Genomic DNA, 23,716 nt, shown 5'->3' with positions numbered 1-23,716 from the left:
GTTTTCCATAGTAGTTTCTTGGAATACATAGTTCTATTTACTGTTCCTTGTCTATTGTCGGGCTGCGTCAATAGGGGCAATTGTTGGTGTCGCCGCCGAGTTGGAGCGGCATAACTCCCAGCGTTGCGGCAAGAGGAAATTCTTGTCCTGCGAGGGAAATTGCCTCTAGAACGCGCGGCCGAGTCAATAATGATGAAGAGGACGCCGCCACCGCAGCGGCAGCAGGTGCCAGACGCTGCCCTTGTAGTGGATGCTCACGAGGCAACGCCGAAAAGGCTTAGAAGCCCATCTGTTGGGGCTGAGGGGACCGATGGCGAGGCAGCCTGCATTAAAAAAAGCAAGGTGGGGCAGGTGCGGCCTACTTGCAACGAGTTGGAGGAAATGGGCCATATTCTGGCTCAATTGCTACCATTATAGCAGAGATAAGGATGCTAGTGGCAAAATTAACCGCAGCATCACTAACGAATTTAGGGAGAAGGTTGCTCGGCTGCGAGAACTGCACGTAGCAGTGATCGCCTTGCTTCAAGACAAAGGGCCGATCTCGCAATTGCCAGTGGCGTGTCCCACTTGCAGCATGTCTCCACCTAAACGGGTGAGTAGGCAACAGCAAACCGAACTGGTGAATTCACCGTCTAAGCGGGATAAGCTGTGTCAAACGTCACCATTCGATGACTCAGGTCGTCACCAAGCGAGGCCTCAACAGCAGAAGACGCAACAGAAGAATCGCCAACACCCACAGAAGTCGTCTACACGGCTTCAGACGGCGCAGTACCAGCAGGGGCAGCAACAGCTCCATCAGCAGAGCCAATCCAGTCAAATTGGATCACAGCAACAAGCCATGCAGCACCAGCAGCTACACTCGTCTGATGTGGAGCAGCCAAGGGCTCAGCAAAATGCCCAAAGCAGTCAAGAATGGGTAAAGGTGGGCCCTTCGAGGTCCTCCCGCAAGCCTAAAGCGAAATCAGTGGGAAACTTCAGAAATCCCGCCCGGAGGCGCTACTAATTCAGGCGAACGAAGGCTTGAGTTATAGCCAAGTTTTAGAGCGCGTGACGAGGCGCACTGACGGGCAGCTGGATCACGTCCGTGAGCACGTAATGCGAGTTCGACGCACCGCTAAAGATGGGCTTCTTCTGGAACTCCGGAAATGCACAGCGGACACAACCCAGTCCCTTAAGGAGGCGATCAGTCAAGTCCTTGGCGAGGAGGCAGGTGTGAAAGCTCTAACCCGCCATAAGGCTGTAGCCATTCACGGCATGGACGAGAAAGCGACGCCCCAGGAATTAGTGGCTAAGCTGGCTGACCAAGCCAAAGTCGAGGCGACGTCGCTTAGAGTAAGAAGCTTCCGGTCTAGTTTTCGGAATACGATGTCAGCCGTGGTTTCTGCTCCCGAGGCAGTGGCATTAAAACTCCTAGAGGTGGGCAGAGTTCGAATTGGATGGGATAGCTGCCGAATAAAGGAGCTAGAAGCGCAACCTGCGCGCTGTTTTCGATGCCTATGTGTTGGCCACATCGCCGCAAACTGCCCAAGCGACACAGATAGGTCAAATTGCTGCTTCAGGTGTGGCAATCCTGGCCACAAGTCTGCAGACTGCTCGGCCGCCGTCAAGTGCTTTTTATGTGCCGAGATGGGCTTGAGTCCCTTAAACCACATAGCGGGTAGCCGCGCGTGCCCATCCAGTGGTGCCCAGAGGATGCAGAAAGACGCCATATGACCCAGCCCCATTTGAAGTTCTTGCAGTTGAACCTGAATCACTGCATAGCGGCTCAGGACCTGCTTCAGCAGACTGTGCGTGAGTTGTCGGCGGATATAGCTCTACTGAGTGAGCCCTACAGAGTAGGTGAAAGTGGTCGCTGGGCCAAGGCAGCGTGCGGCAAAGCAGCAATTTGGTGCTGTGGTAGTAACGTGCTAGTCATGCAGGACGTCCTATCTGCGGACGGCTTTGTCAGGGCGCGGATCGGCAGAAACTGGGTGTACAGCTGCTACCTTGCACCCAGCCTGTCACTGGAGCGTTTCGGAAGCATTCTAGACAGCATCTCGAACGACGCAAGAGGACGCCAAGGTCTCATCATCGGTGGGGATTTCAACGCGTGGGCCACCGAGTGGGGCAGCACCCGTACTGACGCCCGTGGCCGTATTCTCCTTGAAGGTTTTGCCAACTTAAGCATATCTCTGCTTAACGTCGGCACACAACACACTTTCCGAAGGGCCGGCACAGGATCGGTGGTGGATCTTTCCTACGCCAGCGACAGTATTGCTGCTTCGGCTGTTTGGAGCGTAGGCATGGCATACTCTGCCAGCGACCACGAAATAGTGACATTCTCCGTAGGCAGAAACAGGCACCCGCCAGCGCGAACGTTACCGCTTCGGAAATCCTTCAAGGTGGACGCTTTCAACCCGCTTTTGTTCGCTGAAAGCCTGGAAGGACTCACGGAGTGCCCCAACACAAACGCAGAAGAGGCTACGAACCTGATCATGTCGAGACTCGATGAAGCGTGTGTTGCCAGCATGGCCCAGCGAGGGTCATTCTCGCGCCACCACACCCCAGTCTGCTGGTGGAACGAGGCAATCGCTGATGCCAGAAGGGCTTGTCTTCGAGCGAGACGGCTTTATCAGCGGGCAAGACATTCGCTCAACTTCGAGGCTCTCGGTCTGGAGTACAGAAGGCGGAGGAAAGCCCTTAAGGTGGCGATCAGGGATAGCAAGCGTGAATGTTTCCTCGAGCTATGTGATTCGGCAGAACAAGACCCTTGGGGCAAAGCCTACCAGACGGTGGTCAAACGAGTACACGGAAACAGGCAGTCATCCCCATCAGACACAACCACTGTACGCTCCATCGTCAGCAGCCTATTTCCCGACGCCCCGGAGTTATCGCATGTGTCTCCCTTGGGGACACACCTTCAAGTGGAAGAATGCTCGCATGCTGAGGTCATCGAGACGGTGAGGCGTCAAAAGCCAAATAAAGCCCCGGGTCCCGACTCTATCCCCAACATCGCACTTAAACTGGCAGTAACGATACTCCCTCATGTATTCACGGAGTTGTACTCAAAATGCATAAGAGAAGGAGTCTTTCCCGCCAGGTGGAAGTTACAAAACCTTGTGTTGTTGCCCAAGCCCGGAAAACCACCAGACGAGGCATCCTCGTATAGGCCCATTTGCCTGTTGGATACAGCTGGCAAGGTGCTGGAGTCGATGCTTTGCTCGAGACTGGAGTCGGCGATATTAGCAGGCGGGGGCTTATCCGAGCACCAGTTCGGATTCAGAAAGGCCAGATCCACAATCGACGCAATAAACCGTGTGGTTCACTTGGCAGCTGAGGCAATCGACGGCTCTAGATGGAAAGGCGGCAGTAAAGAATACTGTATCGTGGTGACGCTCGACGTGAAGAACGCGTTTAACTCAGCAAGGTGGGATCGCATACTGGACGCGCTGGCAACATTCAATATCCCGAGCTACCTGATGGACTGCGTGCGGAGCTACTTTCGCGACAGGAGAATCCGATACTTAACGGAGGATGGCCTGGAAGAAAGAGGGGTATCGGCTGGTGTTCCACAAGGATCCGTCCTGGGCCCCTTGTTATGGAACACCATGTACGACGGAGTCCTGCGCCTTGAGTTCGAGCAGCACACACACATTGTCGGGTTTGCTGACGATGTCGCTCTGGTGGTTTCGGCGACGGACCTTCACGTCGCCGAAGAGCGTTGTAGCGTGGCGATAGCCAAAGTTGGCCACTGGCTATCGGCCGCAGGGCTTAAATTGGCAGCGCAAAAGACCGAGGCGGTGCTCATTAGCAGCCGGAAGCGCGTCGAATCCGCAAAAATCCGAGTAGGTGACTCCCTCGTGGTATCCAAGCGTGCCATTAAATACCTAGGTGTCATGCTTGACACCAGATTGTCCTTCAAGGAGCACTTAGAATACTGCAGTAGCAAGGCAGCTGCGTCGGCCCGGTCCCTAGCCCGTATATTGCTGAATACGCGTGGCCCAAAGCAAGGACGGCGCCTGCTACTATCGAGCGTAGTAAAATCCACTGCCCTGTACGCAGTTCCTTCGTGGATTAAAGGTGTGGAGGTTAGGAGCTACAGGAGGAGCCTCGAGTCGACTCATCGTCTAAGTGCTATTAGGGTGTGTAGCGCTTTCCGCACCATATCCGATGACGCAGCTCTGGTGATCGCTGGAATGATGCCCATCGATGAATGTGCGGCAATTGCGTCGGCCACGTTTGTAGCATCAAGGCAATCAAGTGGCAGCAACATAACCCAACCAAGAGGACAGGCGCGACTCATGGCATGGCAGCACTCCATGCGCAGATGGCAAGAGAGGTGGGACTCCTCGCCCAAGGGACGGTGGACCCATGCACTAATCCCGGACATCACACAATGGGTAACGAGGAAGCATGGTGAGGTTGACTACTACCTTACTCAGCTCATGAGCGGCCACGGGTGCTTCAGGAGCTACCTGAAGAGGTTCCACCACGATGTCTCCGACGAGTGCACATGGTGCGGCGCTGGCATCATAGAAGATGCGAGTCATGTGCTGCAACACTGCCCAAGATTTGACGAGGAAAGACACCGGTTGGAGAGGGTCATGGGCGAGCCGGTGACGCAGTGTAACCTAGCCGGGATGATGGTCGCAAACTCTAACGTGTGGCAGGCGACCGCCGCCTTCGCCGCACACGTGATGAAGAAACTCAGGCAGTTGGAGAGGGAAAGGTCGGCGAATTAAAGAAGCACACGGTCTGCGAAGCAATACCGACAAGTCGTCCCGCAGTAACCGTAATCCTTTTTTCATTATGCCCGACTTCGTATGTTTGTTCCCTTGTTATGTTATTTGTAATTATGTTAGCAATGTTTTAAATGAAATAAAAAAAAAAAAAAAAAAAAAACACACACACACACAGACACACACACGAACGAACTGAAAAAAAGTGAAAAACATCGAAGCTAGAGGAACGACGCTGATTCGACGCTCCGTTGCAATCCGGTTTTTTCGCTAGTCTACGGGACGTGTATTATCTGCAAAGTAAAGCGGACAGTGTGAGACGGTGTTGGCTACGCAGGCCTACTCACGGTTATCCCGAATCGTCAGGCACCCGGTCGCGATTTCGTTTTAAAACCTGCTGGGGCTGCTGCGGTCATCCGTCCAGGGGGGTGAGGGGCGTAAATTGCTCTCCTCGCAGCTCTCGCGCGCGTGTGTGTAGTAGTGGGGTGGTCGCACCCCTATCACCATCATCGACATCGATAACACCAACTGAAGTGTCTCCTGGTTTGAGCCATCGCTTCTAATATATATATTTACATATATACGTACATACACAAATATTTTTTGGTCTCTGTTTTTCTTTTTCTTCCACCTTTTTTTCCACAGCTGGACAGCCGACTCGTGGTGCAGGTATCAGCTGTGCACTGGTCAGGCCAACCCGGGCTTAAAAGCCCCATCATTGGCACCTGCCAACTCCGCGAAATCGCTGAAAGCTTTAAAGCGGAGCTTAAAGTGAGATTTAAAGTGATCGCGCAAAGTGCGGCATACTTTTAAGGGCCCCCATAGTATCTAGCTGTGTTTCAGCCCTCCAGCTGTAAACTCGGTCTGTGGGCCCCAAGACAAGCACTCTGCCTTGTAGGCGAAAGTACCAGGCTCAAATCCGCCCTGTGGAAAATTTTTCAATTGGAGTACTTTTTGTTTTTTGTATAGAGATTAATTGTCAGAGACAAGCACTCTGTCTTGGAGGCGAAAACACCAGGTTCAAATCCGCCCTGTGGAAAATTTTTAAAATTTTTTTTATTAATTTTTTTAAATTGATTTTTTTTTTATTAATTTTTTTTAAATTAATTTTTTTTATTAATTTCTTTTAAATTAATTTTTTAAATTAGTTTTTTTTAAATTAATTTCTTTAAATTAATTTTTTTTTAAATTATTCAATTAATTTTTTAAATTTTCAATTAACTCGGACCGACATTCGAATTGTGTGGAGCCGAGCAGGGAGCGGCATAACTCCCAAAAAACCCCAGGGGGAAATACCTGGCTTCAAGCATTGAGGGCTTGAGATCGGCTGCCTTGATGGCGGGGCCAAGTGGGCGGCGTCAGTCAATGGCGCTCGCCTCAGCACCGGCTCTTTGGTCTGAGTCTGTTTGCGCCGACAGTCCATGCAGTCAGCTTGCGATAGAGGCTCTGTTCGGTCATGAGCGAGTAGGAGTAAATGAGTTGTTTGGCGTGACCGATACGCCAAAGAGGCTGCGTGAAGTTTCCCAGAGTCCTCCAGCAGGCGGCGCGATGCAACCAAAGAAATCTAAGTTGCAACAAGTAAGGGGCAAGAGCGAGTTGGCAGAAATGGGAGCGTTACTGGAGGAAATAGCCGAACGCATCAAGCCAGAAAAGGAGGGAGGCAAGCGAGCCATTACGAATGCTCTCAGAGAGAAAGTCGACAGACTTAAAGAATTGCAGCAGGCAGTGAGTAGCATTCTGTGCAGCGATAGCGACCCGGAAACAGTAGCGGCATGCCCCAAGTGCACTAAAGTGTCCCTCGTCACCAGAGGGCAACAAACGGAGAAGCCGCAACAGCAGCCTAGGATGCCCCGCCAGAGAGCAGTCGCCGCCGCCGCCAACACTTCGGATACCGTTTCGCCGAAAAATCGACGGCCGCGAGAAACTTTTTCGTCGCACGACAACGAGGGAATTGTGCCACAAACAGAGCCTGCATGGCAGACAGTGACGACGAGGCGACCGACACGGACTCTCCAAAGAAGCGTCCTGCCGCTATTTTGGTACAACGGAAGAGTGGGATGACATATAGCGACATGCTAAAGCTGGTGACAAGGAGCCAGGATACCAAGCTGCAGGCAGTGGGCGAAAGCGTGCGCTCCGTGAGACGTACCGCCAAAGGAGACCTCCTACTGGAACTAAACGCAGCAGGAGCAGAGAATGTCACCCAGCTGAAGGAGGACATAGGATCCGCGCTTGAAGGTCAAGTCGAGGCAAGGGCACTATCGAATCTGACCAGATTGGAGATTCTGGACATGGATGGCGGAACCACCAAGGAGGAAATCGTTCAGGCCGTCTCCGACCAGCTGAGTCTGAAAATTGTTCCCGCAGATGTTAAGAGTCTGCGCCCAGCGCACGGAGGAAATCAGAGGGCAACAATCTGTGTCCCAGGAGCGGTAGCAGAAGCAATCCTGAAAGCAGCCCACCTGAAGATTGGATACTCGGTATGCAGGGTACGCGTAAGCACTTCGGCGTCTAGATGCTACAGGTGCCTAGAATTTGGACATATGGCGGCAACGTGCAACAGCCCCGTCGATAGGACAAACTGGTGCATAAGATGCGGCGGCAAGGACCACAAAGCGAAGGAATGCAGAAATTGTTTCAACTGCTGTATATGCGAGTCAAGAGGGATCACCGAGCGAAAACACGTAGCAGGCAGCCAGCTGTGCCCCTCAATAACGCAGGCTGGGCCCATGAAGTCGTCTCGACCAAGACGAAATGTTTAGCTTTACCCAGCTAAACTTAAACCACTGCGAGGCCGCCCACGAACTACTTAAGCAGCGGGTGCGAGAGACCAAATCTGACGCGGCAGTAATCAGCGAACCATTCCGCAGGAAAACCTCACCCAATTGGGCGTATAGCACGTCGGGCAAGGCCGCCATCTGGGCATGTGGCAACCCGCCCTCGCAGCTCCTTTCCAGGCTAGCTGGCGAGCACTTCATCAGGGCACAGGTCAAAGGGATATGGCTGTACAGTTGCTACTTGCCGCCCAGTCTGTGCCTTACGGACTTCTGCAAGGCGCTAGATGAACTGACGACCGACGTAAGGACACACAGCCCCACCATAATCGCGGGAGACTTCAACGCATGGGCACAGGAATGGGGAAGCTCCTCCACAAACGCGCGAGGCCGCGCTTTGCTCGACGCTTTTGCCTCCCTAGACGTCGAACTATTGAACCATGGCACCCAAAACACGTTCAATCGGGCTGGAAGGGGATCAGTGATAGATCTTACGTACGTAAGCAGTGGCCTTGCGAGGACATCAGCCTGGAAACTGGATAATTGTTACACGGCGAGCGACCATGAGGCGATCTGTGTTACTATAGGCCGTGAAACGGACAGACGACAGCACGCAGCGCACCCCCTCCCTATCGACATGCCCTTCAAAGAAGACACGCTGGACCCCCAGGCGTTCTCTTCAATGCTGACCCGGCAAAGTCTCACAGCAACCACGGCACAAGAAATGGCGAACGAAGCCTGCAGTATGTTGGCTGCTGCCAGCACGGCAAGTATGGCCCAATCCAGACCATTCAGAAGCCACCACAAACCAGTATTCTGGTGGAACGGAGAAATTGCAGTTTTGAGGAGATCCTGTATGGCTGCAAGAAGGAAATACCAACGAGCAAGGAAGCGCATGGACTCGGACTGGACACACCACCACGCCCATTACAGCTCGGCTAGAAGGTCCCTCAAGAAGGCCATCCTTTCTGCGAAAAGGGAAGTTTATTTGCAGCTGTGTGACTCCGCAGAACACGACCCATGGGGAAGAGCATACAAAATAGTGGTCAAGCGGATACATGCAAACCGCCAGCTCATCCCATCTGACGCTGAAGAAGTCTCTCAAATTATCGACGGCCTATTCCCCAATCGCCCGGTTTCCCCAAGCATAGCTCAGCACCCAGTTCCAGCTTCACACACCATTGATGCGATCTCGTCGGATGAAGTCCTGGTGGCGGCCAAGTCGCTCCAACTCGGCAAAGCACCCGGTCCAGATCGGATCCCAAACCGCGCCGTTAAACTGGCCCTGACTCTACGACCAGAAGTCTTCGCAGCCGTCTTCAACCGCTGCCTCACCGAGGGAGTCTTCCCCGAGCAATGGAAGATCCAGAAGTTGGCCCTTCTCCCAAAGCCTGGGAAGCCTACAGATTCGCCCTCCTATAGACCGATTTGCCTGGTGGACTCTATAGGCAAGGTGTTTGAAGGTCTCATCGGAACGAGACTGAACGCTTACGTCAGCGAGTGCGGCGGTCTCTCAGCCAACCAATTCGGTTTTCGCAAGGCAAGATCCACCATTGACGCAGTCAGCAAGGTGGTTGGCATTGCCAGCAGCGCCATCGAAGGAACAAGATGGAAAGGAGGCTCCAAACAGTACTGCCTTGTTGTCACGCTTGACGTAAAGAACGCCTTCAACACTGCGGATTGGAGCTGCATACTCAGTACCATTCATGATCTCGGCGTCCCCCCGTACCTCCTTGCCATCATTCGGAGCTTTTTTAGGCAGAGGATCCTGAGATACGGCACCTCCGACGGCCCTAAGAGTCGTTATGTGTCTGCTGGAGTACCACAAGGCTCGGTTCTGGGTCCGCTTCTTTGGAACCTGATGTACGACGGAGTGCTGCGTCTCCCACTCCCGCCAGGTTGCGAAGCCATCGGATATGCTGACGACGTGGCTATTGTTGTTGTTGCCAAGGAGCTGGAGAAGGCAGAATCAGTGGCCTCGCAAGCTATAGCCAGCATCACGCGGTGGCTTCAGTCGGTTGGCCTAGCCCTGGCAGCCGAAAAAACGGAGGCGGTTCTGATCAGCAGTAGGAAAACAGTTGAGCATGCCTCAGTGCAAGTAGAAGGTTCCACAATCACCTCAAAGCGAGCCATCCGGTACCTGGGCGTGTGGCTAGACACCCGTCTATGCTTCAGAGAGCATTTGGAGAACGTTCAACGGAAAGCAGCGAGCACAGGACAGGCGTTATCGAGGCTAATGCTGAACACGAGAGGACCGAAACAGGAGCGGAGACTACTCCTGATGAGTGTGCTGAAATCGGTCATTTTGTATGCGGCACAAATCTGGGCCAACGCCATACACACTACGGCGTACAGTAGGGGCATTACCGCTACCTACCGTCTCTGCGCGCTAAGGGTCTGCAGCGGTTTTAGGACGGTCTCTGAGGATGCTGCGCTGGTGGTTGCAGGCATGATCCCCATCAACTTACTTGCGGACGAGGCCAGGAACATCGCGGACGCAAAGAGGAACGGTACACCAAAGCGGACAGCTAGCGACGACGCAAGGATGCAAAGCTTAGCCATCTGGCAAGAGCGATGGGATTCATCTAGCAAGGGTAGGTGGACCCACACCCTTATCCCCACGATCAGGCCATGGATTGAACGGAAGCATGGACAGGCGACTTTCCATCTGACACAGTTCATCACAGGACATGGCTGTTTCAGATCCTATCTCCACAGATTCGGACACGAGGCTGAGCCGTACTGCCTGACATGTGGTGAAGGAATGGTAGAGGACGCGGAACACGCCCTCTTCGCATGCAGGCGATTCACTAGTCAACGGCGGCTCCTGGAGGAAACGGTCGGCACTGTGCTGACTACCGAGAACCTGGTGCCCACAATGCTGGCAGACGCGGCGGCGTGGGAAGCAGTGAGCAGCTTTACAGGCTTCGTGGGAATCAGCCTAAGAAAGGCAGAACGTGAAAGAAATGGCCATACGTAAAGGGTTATAGGTTTTTGCGAAGCAATTCCCCATGGGACGTCCCGCAGAAACCCCCCCTATACGTATTTGCAGCTTTAAATTTGTAATATATATATATTTTGTTGTTATTTATGTAATAAATGAATTAAAAAAAAAAAAAAAAAAAAAAAAAAAAAAAAAAATACACAGACAATAGGAAACTTCTTGCTAACGCACAACTTTCAGAATGCCATCCCGTTAACTTCTTGGTGCGAAAAGTTGGCGCAAAATACTTTGCACAAATATTGTTTTCGCATGCTTTTGTTGCGCTAAGCAGTCCCTAAGAAGGCTCTGCCCTCCCCTCTCCCCTGCCCACTTCTATCATCCACCTCCTTTCATAGTAGATGCCTGGCACTTGCAACGTAAATTGTATCAAATGTGCGCTGTCTTTTTAAGAGTTTTTATTTTGTATTGTGTTTTCAATTTTATTTCTTTTGTTTGGCTTTGGTTTTCGTCTTGCATTTTGTGCCATGTATTGGCATTTTCAGCGCTTATTTGTATCGTTTTACTTCACTTTGTTGTTGCTGCTGTTGCTGTTGCTGGGGTTGCGGTTGCTGTTTTCAATTTTGTTGCAAGCGTAACGCTTTCTGAGTTTCCTCTTTTCAGCATGTTCCTTGTTTTTTTTTTTGTAATATTTTCCTTTTCTTCTGTTAGTTTCTTTCTTTTCTTATTTTTGTATTTCTTTTTATTTATTTTTGACAATTTTCTTAAAACGCCAAAAATTCGTATAAATTTTTAATTTACGAAAAGTTAATGCCTTACTTTTTCCTGGCAGGTGACTTAAAGATGCCCTAGGCAAATACAGTATCAAATAGCATAAGCACTTACTTAATCGCATAGATACACTTACATTTACTAATTTTAAAATGGAATCCTTGCTAGGATCATAAGGATGTTGTTGTGATGGTATTTCCAATACAGTTGGTATGGCCATTGTATGGGCATCGATTGTTTTACGTATCATATCCGCATATATTTGATTAATCAATATAATGCCAATATCCGAACGGCCCACAAAACGCTTAAAGCAAGCCTCAATCTCCTCGGCTGTAGTATCTGAGAGAACAAAAATATGTAATTCTAGCATTTAGCTGGATATCATCTCATACTTGCCTCTTAAAACAACCATAAAGTTGGACTCCAAACTCTTGTTTACTTCACCAATGCAGCCAAGCAGAAATCCAACACAAGTATCCTAAAAATAGAGCAAGACTTTACAAGTTGGCTATTCGTTGATTTCAGAACTTTACTTCATCGCCAATAATAGCAATCAGTTTATCAAAAGATACTGATTCTTGTCACATGATTGCCAAGTAAAATGAAACTAAATTCAATTAATTACAAATATGGGAAACTAATAGTCAAAGCACTCTTAGAAGGCATTCCTAAATTTTTGATTAAATAAATTCTGATGATTCACAGATTTTTGGCTACTCAAAGTGAGCAATGGATGACAAAAGTGCTTTTTTAGAGTGAAATGGTAATGGAAAGTGCAGTAGTTTAACCATTGCAGAGGGGTACAAATCTAGCGAAAAGTGGTTGATGGAGAGGGGGCAGCACTGGCACTGCACTTGACAGCCACGCCGCATTTGATGGCGAATCGTTTGGCTGCACTTTTGCTGAAGCTGTTGTTGTTTGTAGTTTTGTCAAGCGTAAAACAAGTTTTATAATTGTTTAAAATGTTTGCTTTGTTGCTCTTGCTGTTGCCGTCCAATCCAATGCAATTTTATAACGAATTTTTGTCAGTTGCCTCTCAAAAACTTAATCGAAAACAACTGCAAATGGTGAGAGTGTGTGTGTGTGTGCGAGTGTGCCATTGTGTGTATGCTCCTTTCTATATACTGCTGACGTAATGTTTAGCTTAAAATTTAATGCTGCGACAGTTCCTAATTGGATTAGATAACTTCTCAAAAAGGGCTTAACAATGGCAATGGTAAAATGTTACCCTCCCACACATATTACGCATACGCCACATAGGTCGCCCTAGTCCAATTGTCTTTTGCGGTCTGTCGTTTAAGTGTCATGTGCACCATGATTGCTGGTTCATTTTCGCTTTGACTTTGTTAACTCATTTGCGTTACATACACATATATCGTGCATGTGGTATGTGGCAACAACAAAATACAAAAAGGCATACAAAACTAAGCCATACATTTGGCTAATTGTTGTAACAAAACTTTCAACAAAAAAACAGCCAGCACAACCATGTTGCCACTTGAACTCGAACTCAAAAACTCAAAGACTCAAGACCTCTAATCCACTCTCCATCTCGGGCATTTTTCAAATCAGCTCTAATTGTTTACGTATCAATAACCAATTTCTTGTTGCTGTCGTTGTTGCTGTCGTGTGGCATAACTAATTATCATTAATGCTTTGAAGTCAGCCCCTGACATTTGCAGTTAATTGACAGACAAAAGCAGGGCTGCACTTACATGTACTATATATGTATATGCATGAGTATGACACTCACATACGGAGGTGCATTGAACTTATGCATTAAGTGGCAAAACTGTCATTTCTATTTGTAGAGGCACCAAAACACAACAGAAACCAATATAATTTGTACTGCATTCGAATATCAACAAAACCAATGGAATGGCAACCCATCCCAATCGATCCCATCCCATTCCAACTAATCGGTATAAGTGTTGGCCTGCTGACCTTTTTCCACACATTGCTAATGCCGCAGTCATCGCCACAGTTAGTCAGTCCCACACTCCCCATCACAACCGGCATTTTATGTTTCTACCGGTTTTATTTACTTTATTGACTACCAACAGCAACATTGTCTTACGTTTCATTACGTTTCTGGGCGTTGCATACTTTTAGGCTCTGTTGAAAGACTGCAAATACCATGTCTGGCCAACTGTATATCCTCTACCCCACAGTCACACACACACACACACACACACACACACACACAGAGAGACTGTGACTGTGACTGTGAGAGAGTGGAATGTGTACTTCGTCGCGTCCCGGTTTTTTCTGTAAAATTCCCGTCTTATCCGTGCTTGTAATCTCGTAGTCCTGCAACATAATAGTTTGTTAGTGTAGCAGTCAACTCTTGTTGTTACCTACGTTTCGCCGGCCGCCAGTCTGCATCGCAAGTGGAAAATTAAAACATAATTTTTTTTTTCCCGGCCTCCCGCCGCGTCGGTCTTTTGGTGGTTGGAGGGGTGCGGGGCGCCTCCTCTCTGCATCACCCAACTTTTCCTCCGTATTGGTGTTAGTGGGGTGCCAGTCGCACCTTTTGATAAATAGCACGCTGTAAGTAAATACACAATTGGTACGAAAACCAGATGTTGGCGGACCTGCCAAGCTGGTCTCGAAAGCTCTCCAGGGTCATCATTTGGAAGTCGAGCTTTCACCGCAAAACTTCTAAGCCGGGGTTCTCGATCACCTCCCACCAGACTAGCAGCATAGCAGCGCACCAGCCTAAGGCTTGGTGACGTAAGCGGTGGCGTATCTGGCAGCGGTGCTGCCTCTCATCGCCTGGTACCTGGTTCAAATCCGCTGAGTGGAGCGAAGAAATTTTAAATAAATTTGGAGCATTTTTATTTTTTCTTTCGGACGCGGGCCTCCAAGTACCTGGTTCGACTCCGCTGTGAGGATTTAGAATTAAAATTAAATTTCAAATTCTTTTAGAGTTGAAATTTGATCAATACTAGTGGTTTTTTTCTGCGATACTCCTAGGCACGGTAGGGGTTCAAATCCGCGGCGGGTAATCTTGGATTCAAAAAAAAAAATTTATTTTTATTTTATAATTTTTTTTTTTTTTTTTGTTGTTTTGTTTATCCGTCCATTGCACACCGAGTGGCCCATATTCCCGCTGACTGCCTGTATTATCTAAAAGAAGCCGAGCCGGAGCGGTATAACTCCCAACGCCCACCAGGGGGAAATACCTGGTCGTCAGGCTGTAGGAAATGGTCGGCGAGGAGCAAATGGTGTTTGGGCGTAGTAGATTGCTGCTACATTCGCCTCCAATCCATAGTGAGTTGCCTTTGCGAGCGGCTGCTAGCCAGCAGGAGGACACTCCAAAGAGATCTAGGGACGCCATGAGTCCAGACGGAGAAGCAGCAAATGCTAACGAATGTGCCCCATCGAAAAGGTCAAAATTGCAGCCTGTCTGCAATGAGCTAGCGGAAATGGGCGTACTGTTGGAGGAGATCTCGGAGAGGATCAAGCCCGAGAAGGAAGGTGGCAAGCGGGCCATCACCAACGCCCTTCGCGAAAAAGTGGAGAGGCTGAAAGAGCTGCATGCGGAAGTCAGCTCCCGGCTCAGCGGGCACCCGACCGAGACAGTTCCATTGGAGGCGTGTCCCAATTGCTCGAAGGCGCCACCTGAGCGTGCCAGTCGTGGGCAGCAGACCGATGAAATGTCCCCCACGACCATGCTTTCCCGGCCCACTCAGACTTCACCACTGGCAAAGCGAGAAGGCAAGGCACCATTTTCGTCTGAACCAGCTGGAAAGCAACTGCGGCAGCCGAGTGCTCACGCATCAAAGCAGCGTCCAAAAAAACGGCACCCTGTGGATCCCCAGCAGCAGCAGCAGGAGTCACCTACTCCTCAAGGAGATAAACCGCACCTCACAATCGCGGATCATGGATCATCCGAGGACAACCAAGGATGGAAAACAGTCGGTCCACCAAAGCCTCGACGTGGTGGCTCCTCGAAGCAGGCCAAACCCAGAATCAGGCATAGACCGGATGCAATTCTGATCGAGGCCAGCAGCGGGCTTAGCTATAGCCAAGTCCTAACGATGGTGACCAGGCGTACGGATGATAAACTAATCCACGTCCGTGAGCATGTCTCCAGAGTACGTCGCACAGCTAAAGACGCGCTGCTACTGGAGCTTCGCAAGGACTCTGCTACGAGCATAAAATCGCTCCAGGATGACATCACCCAAGTGCTGGGTGCAAAAGCCGATGTGAAGGCCCTCACACAGCTTAGGACGGTAGCAATCTACAACCTAGATGCAGCGGTGACCCCTGAGGAGCTTCTAACGAAGTTATCCTCGCAAGCTAAGGTAGACGTAAACGCGCTAACCGTCAAAAGCCTTCGGACAGGTCTCCGGAATTACCAGACGGCAATTGTGAGCGCACCTGAGTCTGTGACCCGGACGCTCATCGAACTTGGTCGCGTAGAGATAGGCTGGGCAAACTGCCGCATCAGAGAACTCGAGCAGCGGCCTTTGCGCTGCTTCAAGTGCCTAGCTACTGGTCACGTCGCCGCGAAGTGCCCTAGCAAGGTGGACAGATCAAACTGTTGCTTCAAGTGTGGTGTAGCAGGCCACAAGGCAGCTGTCTGTCCCTCTATAGAACCGCACTGCTTCCTCTGCGTTGCACAGGACCTAAGCCCAACAAATCACCTTGCGGGTAGCCGTCTATGCCCAGCTACAGGCGAATCGAGGACCCCCAATGACCTCCAATGACTCAGCCAGCCCTGAAGATCCTGCAGTTAAACCTGAATCACTGCATCGCAGCCCAAGACCTGCTGCAGCAGACTGTTCGGGAGATACGAGCGGATATAGCCCTGCTAAGCGAACCTTATAAAACCGGCACAGGTCCCTGCTGGGCCAAGGACTCGAGCGGTAGAGCAGCGGTTTGGTGTTGTGGTAGCAGCGACGGCGTATTGCAGGACATTCTACGCGAGGATGGATTTGTGAGAGCGAGGTTTGGCAGTTATTGGCTCTACAGCTGCTATCTCGCGCCTAGCTTAACCCTGGAGCAGTTTGGCCGGACGGTAGACAAAATCGCCGATAACATTAGAGGACGACAAGGAGTGATTATAGGTGGCGACTTTAATGCTTGGTCAGTCGAATGGGGAAGTACACGCTCTGACGCTCGAGGTAGATTGCTGCTGGAAGCTTTCGCCAATCTTAACATCTCCTTGCTAAATGTTGGCTCCGAGAATACCTTCAGAAGGTCCGGCACAGGATCTATTGTGGATCTTTCTTTTGCCAGCGACAGTATCGCCGCCTCAGCCACATGGCACGTGGGATCAACATACTCGGCGAGTGACCATGAAGTCATCACCTTCACCATTGGCGACAGCAGGCAACCGCTCCCTAGGACGCAGCATTTTCGAAGGGTTTTTAAGGCCGAAACCCTTAACTCGCAGGTCTTTGGCCACAACCTGGAGGGCCTAAGCGTTAGGGACAACATGAGCGCGGAAGACGCCGCAAATTCCGTAATGGCACGGATAGTAGAGGCATGCGAGGCTAGCATGTCTCAGAGTGGCACATACACACGCCACCACACCCCAGTCTTTTGGTGGAATGACGCTGTCGCTGAAGCTAGGAGATCCTGCCTTCGCGCAAGGCGTCTCTATCAGCGCGCACGTGGTTCGACAAACTTCGAGGCCCTGGGCCTGGAGTATAAGAGACGTCGGAATATGCTCAAGATTGCGATCCGTTCCAGCAAACGTGAATGTTTCCTCGCTCTGTGCGACTCTGCTGAGCACGACCCCTGGGGCAAGGCCTACCAGCTAGTGGTCAAGCGTTTAAACTCCAGTAGAAACCCACCCCCAACGGATGCGCAAGCGGTACGTTCAATTGTCGACGGACTTTTCCCTGTGGTCGACGAAGAAATGCATGTGCCCCGCCTGACTCCAGTCCTACACTCGGCGGAGTGTACGCTAACCGAGGTCCTTGAGACAGTGAGGCGTCTGAAGCCCAAAAAGGCACCAGGTCCGGATTCGATCCCCAATAACGCATTCAAGCTCGCAGTGCTGCTCTACCCACACGTGTTCGTAGAGCTTTACTCCAAGTGTCTTAGCGAAGGTGTTTTTCCCGATAGATGGAAACTACAAAACCTGGTGTTGCTGCCGAAGCCGGGGAAGCCGCAAGGAGAGGCGTCTTCTCATAGACCCATCTGCCTCATCGACACAGCTGGCAAAGTCCTCGAGGCAATAATCTGCTCGCGTCTGGAAACAGCAATCATGGCAATCTGGACATCAAAAACGCCTTTAATTCAGCGAGATGGAACAGGATCTTGGAAGCGCTTGGGGCCTTCGGGATTCCGAGCTATCTCATCAAGTGCGTAGCCAGCTACTTCTGCAACAGGAGGATACGTTTCTGGACGGACGCAGGCTTGGAGGAAAGGGTCGTATCTGCTGGCGTCCCACAAGGGTCTGTTTTGGGTCCCCTGCTGTGGAATGTCATGTACGACGGAGTCTTACGCTTGGATTTCGACCCTGGCACCCATATAGTTGGCTTCGCAGACGACGTAGCACTTGTAGTGATAGCCAAGGATCTCACGGCAGCTGAAGAAATAACCAACAGGGCGATTAATAAGGTTGGCCAATGGCTCTCTGCAGCCGGACTGCAATTAGCCGCGCAAAAGACGGAGGCGGTACTCATAAGTAGCCGCAAGCGAGTGGAGACTGCCAGCATCAGGGTCGGCGACACCACAGTTGTCTCCAAGCGGGCTCTAAAGTACCTCGGAGTCATGATCGACACAAGGCTGACTTTTAGAGAGCACTTAGAGTACAGTAGCAGGAAAGCTGCATCGGTAGCGCAATCGCTCTCTAGAATATTACTAAACACGCGTGGACCGAAACAAGGACGGCGTCTCTTGCTATCCAGCGTCATCCGTTCGACTGCACTCTATGCGGCGCCTTCGTGGATAACGGGGATGGAAACTAGATCCTACAGGCGGAGCCTTGAGTCGACGCATCGCTTAAGCGCAATCAGGGTGTGCAGCGCTTTTCGCACCATCTCTGATGACGCCGCACTGGTGATCGCTGGGTTGCTGCCCATCGATGAGTACGCTGAAATTGCATCGGCCTCCTTCACAGCGTCGAGGCAAACTAACAGTTCTACCACTAATCAGCAGAGAGGCCTCGAGCATCGGAGGGCATGGCAGTCAAGTCTGCGCAGATGGCAGGAAAGGTGGGACTCCTCCTCCAAGGGGAGGTGGACTCACACTCTGATCCCTGACATCACTTCATGGGTTTCGAGAAAACATGGGGCAGTGAACTTTTACCTCACACAGCTCCTGAGCGGCCACGGTTGTTTCAGAAGCTACTTGAAAAGATTCAACCACGACGTGTCAGACGAATGCACATGGTGCGGAGCGGGCATTGTTGAGGATGCAAGCCACGTGCTCCAGCACTGCCCTCGCTTCGAAGTAGAACGGTGCCGACTGCAGAATGTAATGGGCGAAATGGTGACGGCGAGAAATCTGACGAGGATGATGATTGCAGATCCAGACGTATGGGAGGCGGCCAGCGCCTTCGCCGTGCGCGTAATGGTGGCACTTAGGAAGCTGGAGAGGGAAAGGTCTGCCCAATAAATTAAAGCCCACGGTCTGCGATGCAATACCGGCAGGTCGTCCCGCAGTAGCCGTTATCTTTTATTTTTTTGTTCTCACCTTATGTTCCCTGTCATTGTTGCAACTTTTTTGTATTAAACGTTTGTAAGTTCTAAGAAATAAAAAAAAAAACAACACAACACACACACACACACAGACACACACACGAACGAACTGAAAAAAAGTGAAAAACATCGAAGCTAGAGGAACGACGCTGATTCGACGCTCCGTTGCAATCCGGTTTTTTCGCTAGTCTACGGGACGTGTATTATCTGCAAAGTAAAGCGGACAGTGTGAGACGGTGTTGGCTACGCAGGCCTACTCACGGTTATCCCGAATCGTCAGGCACCCGGTCGCGATTTCGTTTTAAAACCTGCTGGGGCTGCTGCGGTCATCCGTCCAGGGGGGTGAGGGGCGTAAATTGCTCTCCTCGCAGCTCTCGCGCGCGTGTGTGTAGTAGTGGGGTGGTCGCACCCCTATCACCATCATCGACACCGATAACACCAACTGAAGTGTCTCCTGGTTTGAGCCATCGCTTCTAATATATATATTTACATATATACGTACATACACAAATATTTTTTGGTCTCTGTTTTTCTTTTTCTTCCACCTTTTTTTCCACAGCTGGACAGCCGACTCGTGGTGCAGGTATCAGCTGTGCACTGGTCAGGCCAACCCGGGCTTAAAAGCCCCATCATTGGCACCTGCCAACTCCGCGAAATCGCTGAAAGCTTTAAAGCGGAGCTTAAAGTGAGCTTTAAAGTGATCGCGCAAAGTGCGGCATACTTTTAAGGGCCCCCATAGTATCTAGCTGTGTTTCAGCCCTCCAGCTGTAAACTCGGTCTGTGGGCCCCAAGACAAGCACTCTGCCTTGTAGGCGAAAGTACCAGGCTCAAATCCGCCCTGTGGAAAATTTTTCAATTGGAGTACTTTTTGTTTTTTGTATAGAGATTAATTGTCAGAGACAAGCACTCTGTCTTGGAGGCGAAAACACCAGGTTCAAATCCGCCCTGTGGAAAATTTTTAAAATTTTTTTTATTAATTTTTTTAAATTGATTTTTTTTATTAATTTTTTTAAATTAATTTTTTTTATTAATTTTTTTTAAATTAATTTTTTAAATTAATTTTTTTTAAATTAATTTCTTTAAATTAATTTTTTTTTTAAATTATTCAATTAATTTTTTAAATTTTCAATTAACTCGGACCGACATTCGAATTGTGTGGAGCCGAGCAGGGAGCGGCATAACTCCCAAAAAACCCCAGGGGGAAATACCTGGCTTCAAGCATTGAGGGCTTGAGATCGGCTGCCTTGATGGCGGGGCCAAGTGGGCGGCGTCAGTCAATGGCGCTCGCCTCAGCACCGGCTCTTTGGTCTGAGTCTGTTTGCGCCGACAGTCCATGCAGTCAGCTTGCGATAGAGGCTCTGTTCGGTCATGAGCGAGTAGGAGTAAATGAGTTGTTTGGCGTGACCGATACGCCAAAGAGGCTGCGTGAAGTTTCCCAGAGTCCTCCAGCAGGCGGCGCGATGCAACCAAAGAAATCTAAGTTGCAACAAGTAAGGGGCAAGAGCGAGTTGGCAGAAATGGGAGCGTTACTGGAGGAAATAGCCGAACGCATCAAGCCAGAAAAGGAGGGAGGCAAGCGAGCCATTACGAATGCTCTCAGAGAGAAAGTCGACAGACTTAAAGAATTGCAGCAGGCAGTGAGTAGCATTCTGTGCAGCGATAGCGACCCGGAAACAGTAGCGGCATGCCCCAAGTGCACTAAAGTGTCCCTCGTCACCAGAGGGCAACAAACGGAGAAGCCGCAACAGCAGCCTAGGATGCCCCGCCAGAGAGCAGTCGCCGCCGCCGCCAACACTTCGGATACCGTTTCGCCGAAAAATCGACGGCCGCGAGAAACTTTTTCGTCGCACGACAACGAGGGAATTGTGCCACAAACAGAGCCTGCATGGCAGACAGTGACGACGAGGCGACCGACACGGACTCTACCAAAGAAGCGTCCTGCCGCTATTTTGGTACAACGGAAGAGTGGGATGACATATAGCGACATGCTAAAGCTGGTGACAAGGAGCCAGGATACCAAGCTGCAGGCAGTGGGCGAAAGCGTGCGCTCCGTGAGACGTACCGCCAAAGGAGACCTCCTACTGGAACTAAACGCAGCAGGAGCAGAGAATGTCACCCAGCTGAAGGAGGACATAGGATCCGCGCTTGAAGGTCAAGTCGAGGCAAGGGCACTATCGAATCTGACCAGATTGGAGATTCTGGACATGGATGGCGGAACCACCAAGGAGGAAATCGTTCAGGCCGTCTCCGACCAGCTGAGTCTGAAAATTGTTCCCGCAGATGTTAAGAGTCTGCGCCCAGCGCACGGAGGAAATCAGAGGGCAACAATCTGTGTCCCAGGAGCGGTAGCAGAAGCAATCCTGAAAGCAGCCCACCTGAAGATTGGATACTCGGTATGCAGGGTACGCGTAAGCACTTCGGCGTCTAGATGCTACAGGTGCCTAGAATTTGGACATATGGCGGCAACGTGCAACAGCCCCGTCGATAGGACAAACTGGTGCATAAGATGCGGCGGCAAGGACCACAAAGCGAAGGAATGCAGAAATGGTTTCAACTGCTGTATATGCGAGTCAAGAGGGATCACCGAGCGAAAACACGTAGCAGGCAGCCAGCGGTGCCCCTCAATAACGCAGGCTGGGCCCATGAAGTCGTCTCGACCAAGACGAAATGTTTAGCTTTACCCAGCTAAACTTAAACCACTGCGAGGCCGCCCACGAACTACTTAAGCAGCGGGTGCGAGAGACCAAATCTGACGCGGCAGTAATCAGCGAACCATTCCGCAGGAAAACCTCACCCAATTGGGCGTATAGCACGTCGGGCAAGGCCGCCATCTGGGCATGTGGCAACCCGCCCTCGCAGCTCCTTTCCAGGCTAGCTGGCGAGCACTTCATCAGGGCACAGGTCAAAGGGATATGGCTGTACAGTTGCTACTTGCCGCCCAGTCTGTGCCTTACGGACTTCTGCAAGGCGCTAGATGAACTGACGACCGACGTAAGGACACACAGCCCCACCATAATCGCGGGAGACTTCAACGCATGGGCACAGGAATGGGGAAGCTCCTCCACAAACGCGCGAGGCCGCGCTTTGCTCGACGCTTTTGCCTCCCTAGACGTCGAACTATTGAACCATGGCACCCAAAACACGTTCAATCGGGCTGGAAGGGGATCAGTGATAGATCTTACGTACGTAAGCAGTGGCCTTGCGAGGACATCAGCCTGGAAACTGGATAATTGTTACACGGCGAGCGACCATGAGGCGATCTGTGTTACTATAGGCCGTGAAACGGACAGACGACAGCACGCAGCGCACCCCCTCCCTATCGACATGCCCTTCAAAGAAGACACGCTGGACCCCCAGGCGTTCTCTTCAATGCTGACCCGGCAAAGTCTCACAGCAACCACGGCACAAGAAATGGCGAACGAAGCCTGCAGTATGTTGGCTGCTGCCAGCACGGCAAGTATGGCCCAATCCAGACCATTCAGAAGCCACCACAAACCAGTATTCTGGTGGAACGGAGAAATTGCAGTTTTGAGGAGATCCTGTATGGCTGCAAGAAGGAAATACCAACGAGCAAGGAAGCGCATGGACTCGGACTGGACACACCACCACGCCCATTACAGCTCGGCTAGAAGGTCCCTCAAGAAGGCCATCCTTTCTGCGAAAAGGGAAGTTTATTTGCAGCTGTGTGACTCCGCAGAACACGACCCATGGGGAAGAGCATACAAAATAGTGGTCAAGCGGATACATGCAAACCGCCAGCTCATCCCATCTGACGCTGAAGAAGTCTCTCAAATTATCGACGGCCTATTCCCCAATCGCCCGGTTTCCCCAAGCATAGCTCAGCACCCAGTTCCAGCTTCACACACCATTGATGCGATCTCGTCGGATGAAGTCCTGGTGGCGGCCAAGTCGCTCCAACTCGGCAAAGCACCCGGTCCAGATCGGATCCCAAACCGCGCCGTTAAACTGGCCCTGACTCTACGACCAGAAGTCTTCGCAGCCGTCTTCAACCGCTGCCTCACCGAGGGAGTCTTCCCCGAGCAATGGAAGATCCAGAAGTTGGCCCTTCTCCCAAAGCCTGGGAAGCCTACAGATTCGCCCTCCTATAGACCGATTTGCCTGGTGGACTCTATAGGCAAGGTGTTTGAAGGTCTCATCGGAACGAGACTGAACGCTTACGTCAGCGAGTGCGGCGGTCTCTCAGCCAACCAATTCGGTTTTCGCAAGGCAAGATCCACCATTGACGCAGTCAGCAAGGTGGTTGGCATTGCCAGCAGCGCCATCGAAGGAACAAGATGGAAAGGAGGCTCCAAACAGTACTGCCTTGTTGTCACGCTTGACGTAAAGAACGCCTTCAACACTGCGGATTGGAGCTGCATACTCAGTACCATTCATGATCTCGGCGTCCCCCCGTACCTCCTTGCCATCATTCGGAGCTTTTTTAGGCAGAGGATCCTGAGATACGGCACCTCCGACGGCCCTAAGAGTCGTTATGTGTCTGCTGGAGTACCACAAGGCTCGGTTCTGGGTCCGCTTCTTTGGAACCTGATGTACGACGGAGTGCTGCGTCTCCCACTCCCGCCAGGTTGCGAAGCCATCGGATATGCTGACGACGTGGCTATTGTTGTTGTTGCCAAGGAGCTGGAGAAGGCAGAATCAGTGGCCTCGCAAGCTATAGCCAGCATCACGCGGTGGCTTCAGTCGGTTGGCCTAGCCCTGGCAGCCGAAAAAACGGAGGCGGTTCTGATCAGCAGTAGGAAAACAGTTGAGCATGCCTCAGTGCAAGTAGAAGGTTCCACAATCACCTCAAAGCGAGCCATCCGGTACCTGGGCGTGTGGCTAGACACC

The 23,716-nt window shown here is 51.0% G+C and overlaps 1 protein-coding gene across 1 annotated transcript; it reads right to left on the bottom strand.

Moving 5' to 3' along the window:
• Window positions 1–11,147: 11,147 nt before the first annotated feature.
• Window positions 11,148–11,873, bottom strand: LOC111519755 (V-type proton ATPase subunit F-like). The gene is made up of 5 exons (XM_023181639.2): window positions 11,861–11,873; window positions 11,741–11,784; window positions 11,604–11,685; window positions 11,341–11,546; window positions 11,148–11,281 (listed from the first exon to the last, which is right to left on the bottom strand). Exons 1-5 carry the CDS (start codon window positions 11,871–11,873, stop codon window positions 11,249–11,251), a joined length of 378 nt encoding a protein of 125 aa, XP_023037407.2. The 3' UTR covers window positions 11,148–11,248.
• Between the last annotated feature and the right edge of the window lie 11,843 nt (window positions 11,874–23,716).

Source organism: Drosophila willistoni, unplaced genomic scaffold (assembly GCF_018902025.1).
Source record: "Drosophila willistoni isolate 14030-0811.24 unplaced genomic scaffold, UCI_dwil_1.1 Seg50.1, whole genome shotgun sequence".
NCBI classification, from domain to species: domain Eukaryota; kingdom Metazoa; phylum Arthropoda; class Insecta; order Diptera; family Drosophilidae; genus Drosophila; species Drosophila willistoni.
This window is presented reverse-complemented; position numbering and strand designations above follow the sequence as displayed.

What these genes read in the sequence shown, in the direction of transcription:
- LOC111519755 (XM_023181639.2), bottom strand. An exon ending in CTTTATGGTTGTTTTAAGAG is followed by an intron (nt 11,547 to 11,603) that starts GCAAGTATGAGA and finishes TTGTTCTCTCAG; the next exon opens with ATACTACAGCCGAGGAGATT. An exon ending in CCATTTTAAAATTAGTAAAT is followed by an intron (nt 11,282 to 11,340) that starts GTAAGTGTATCT and finishes GTATTTGCCTAG; the next exon opens with GGCATCTTTAAGTCACCTGC.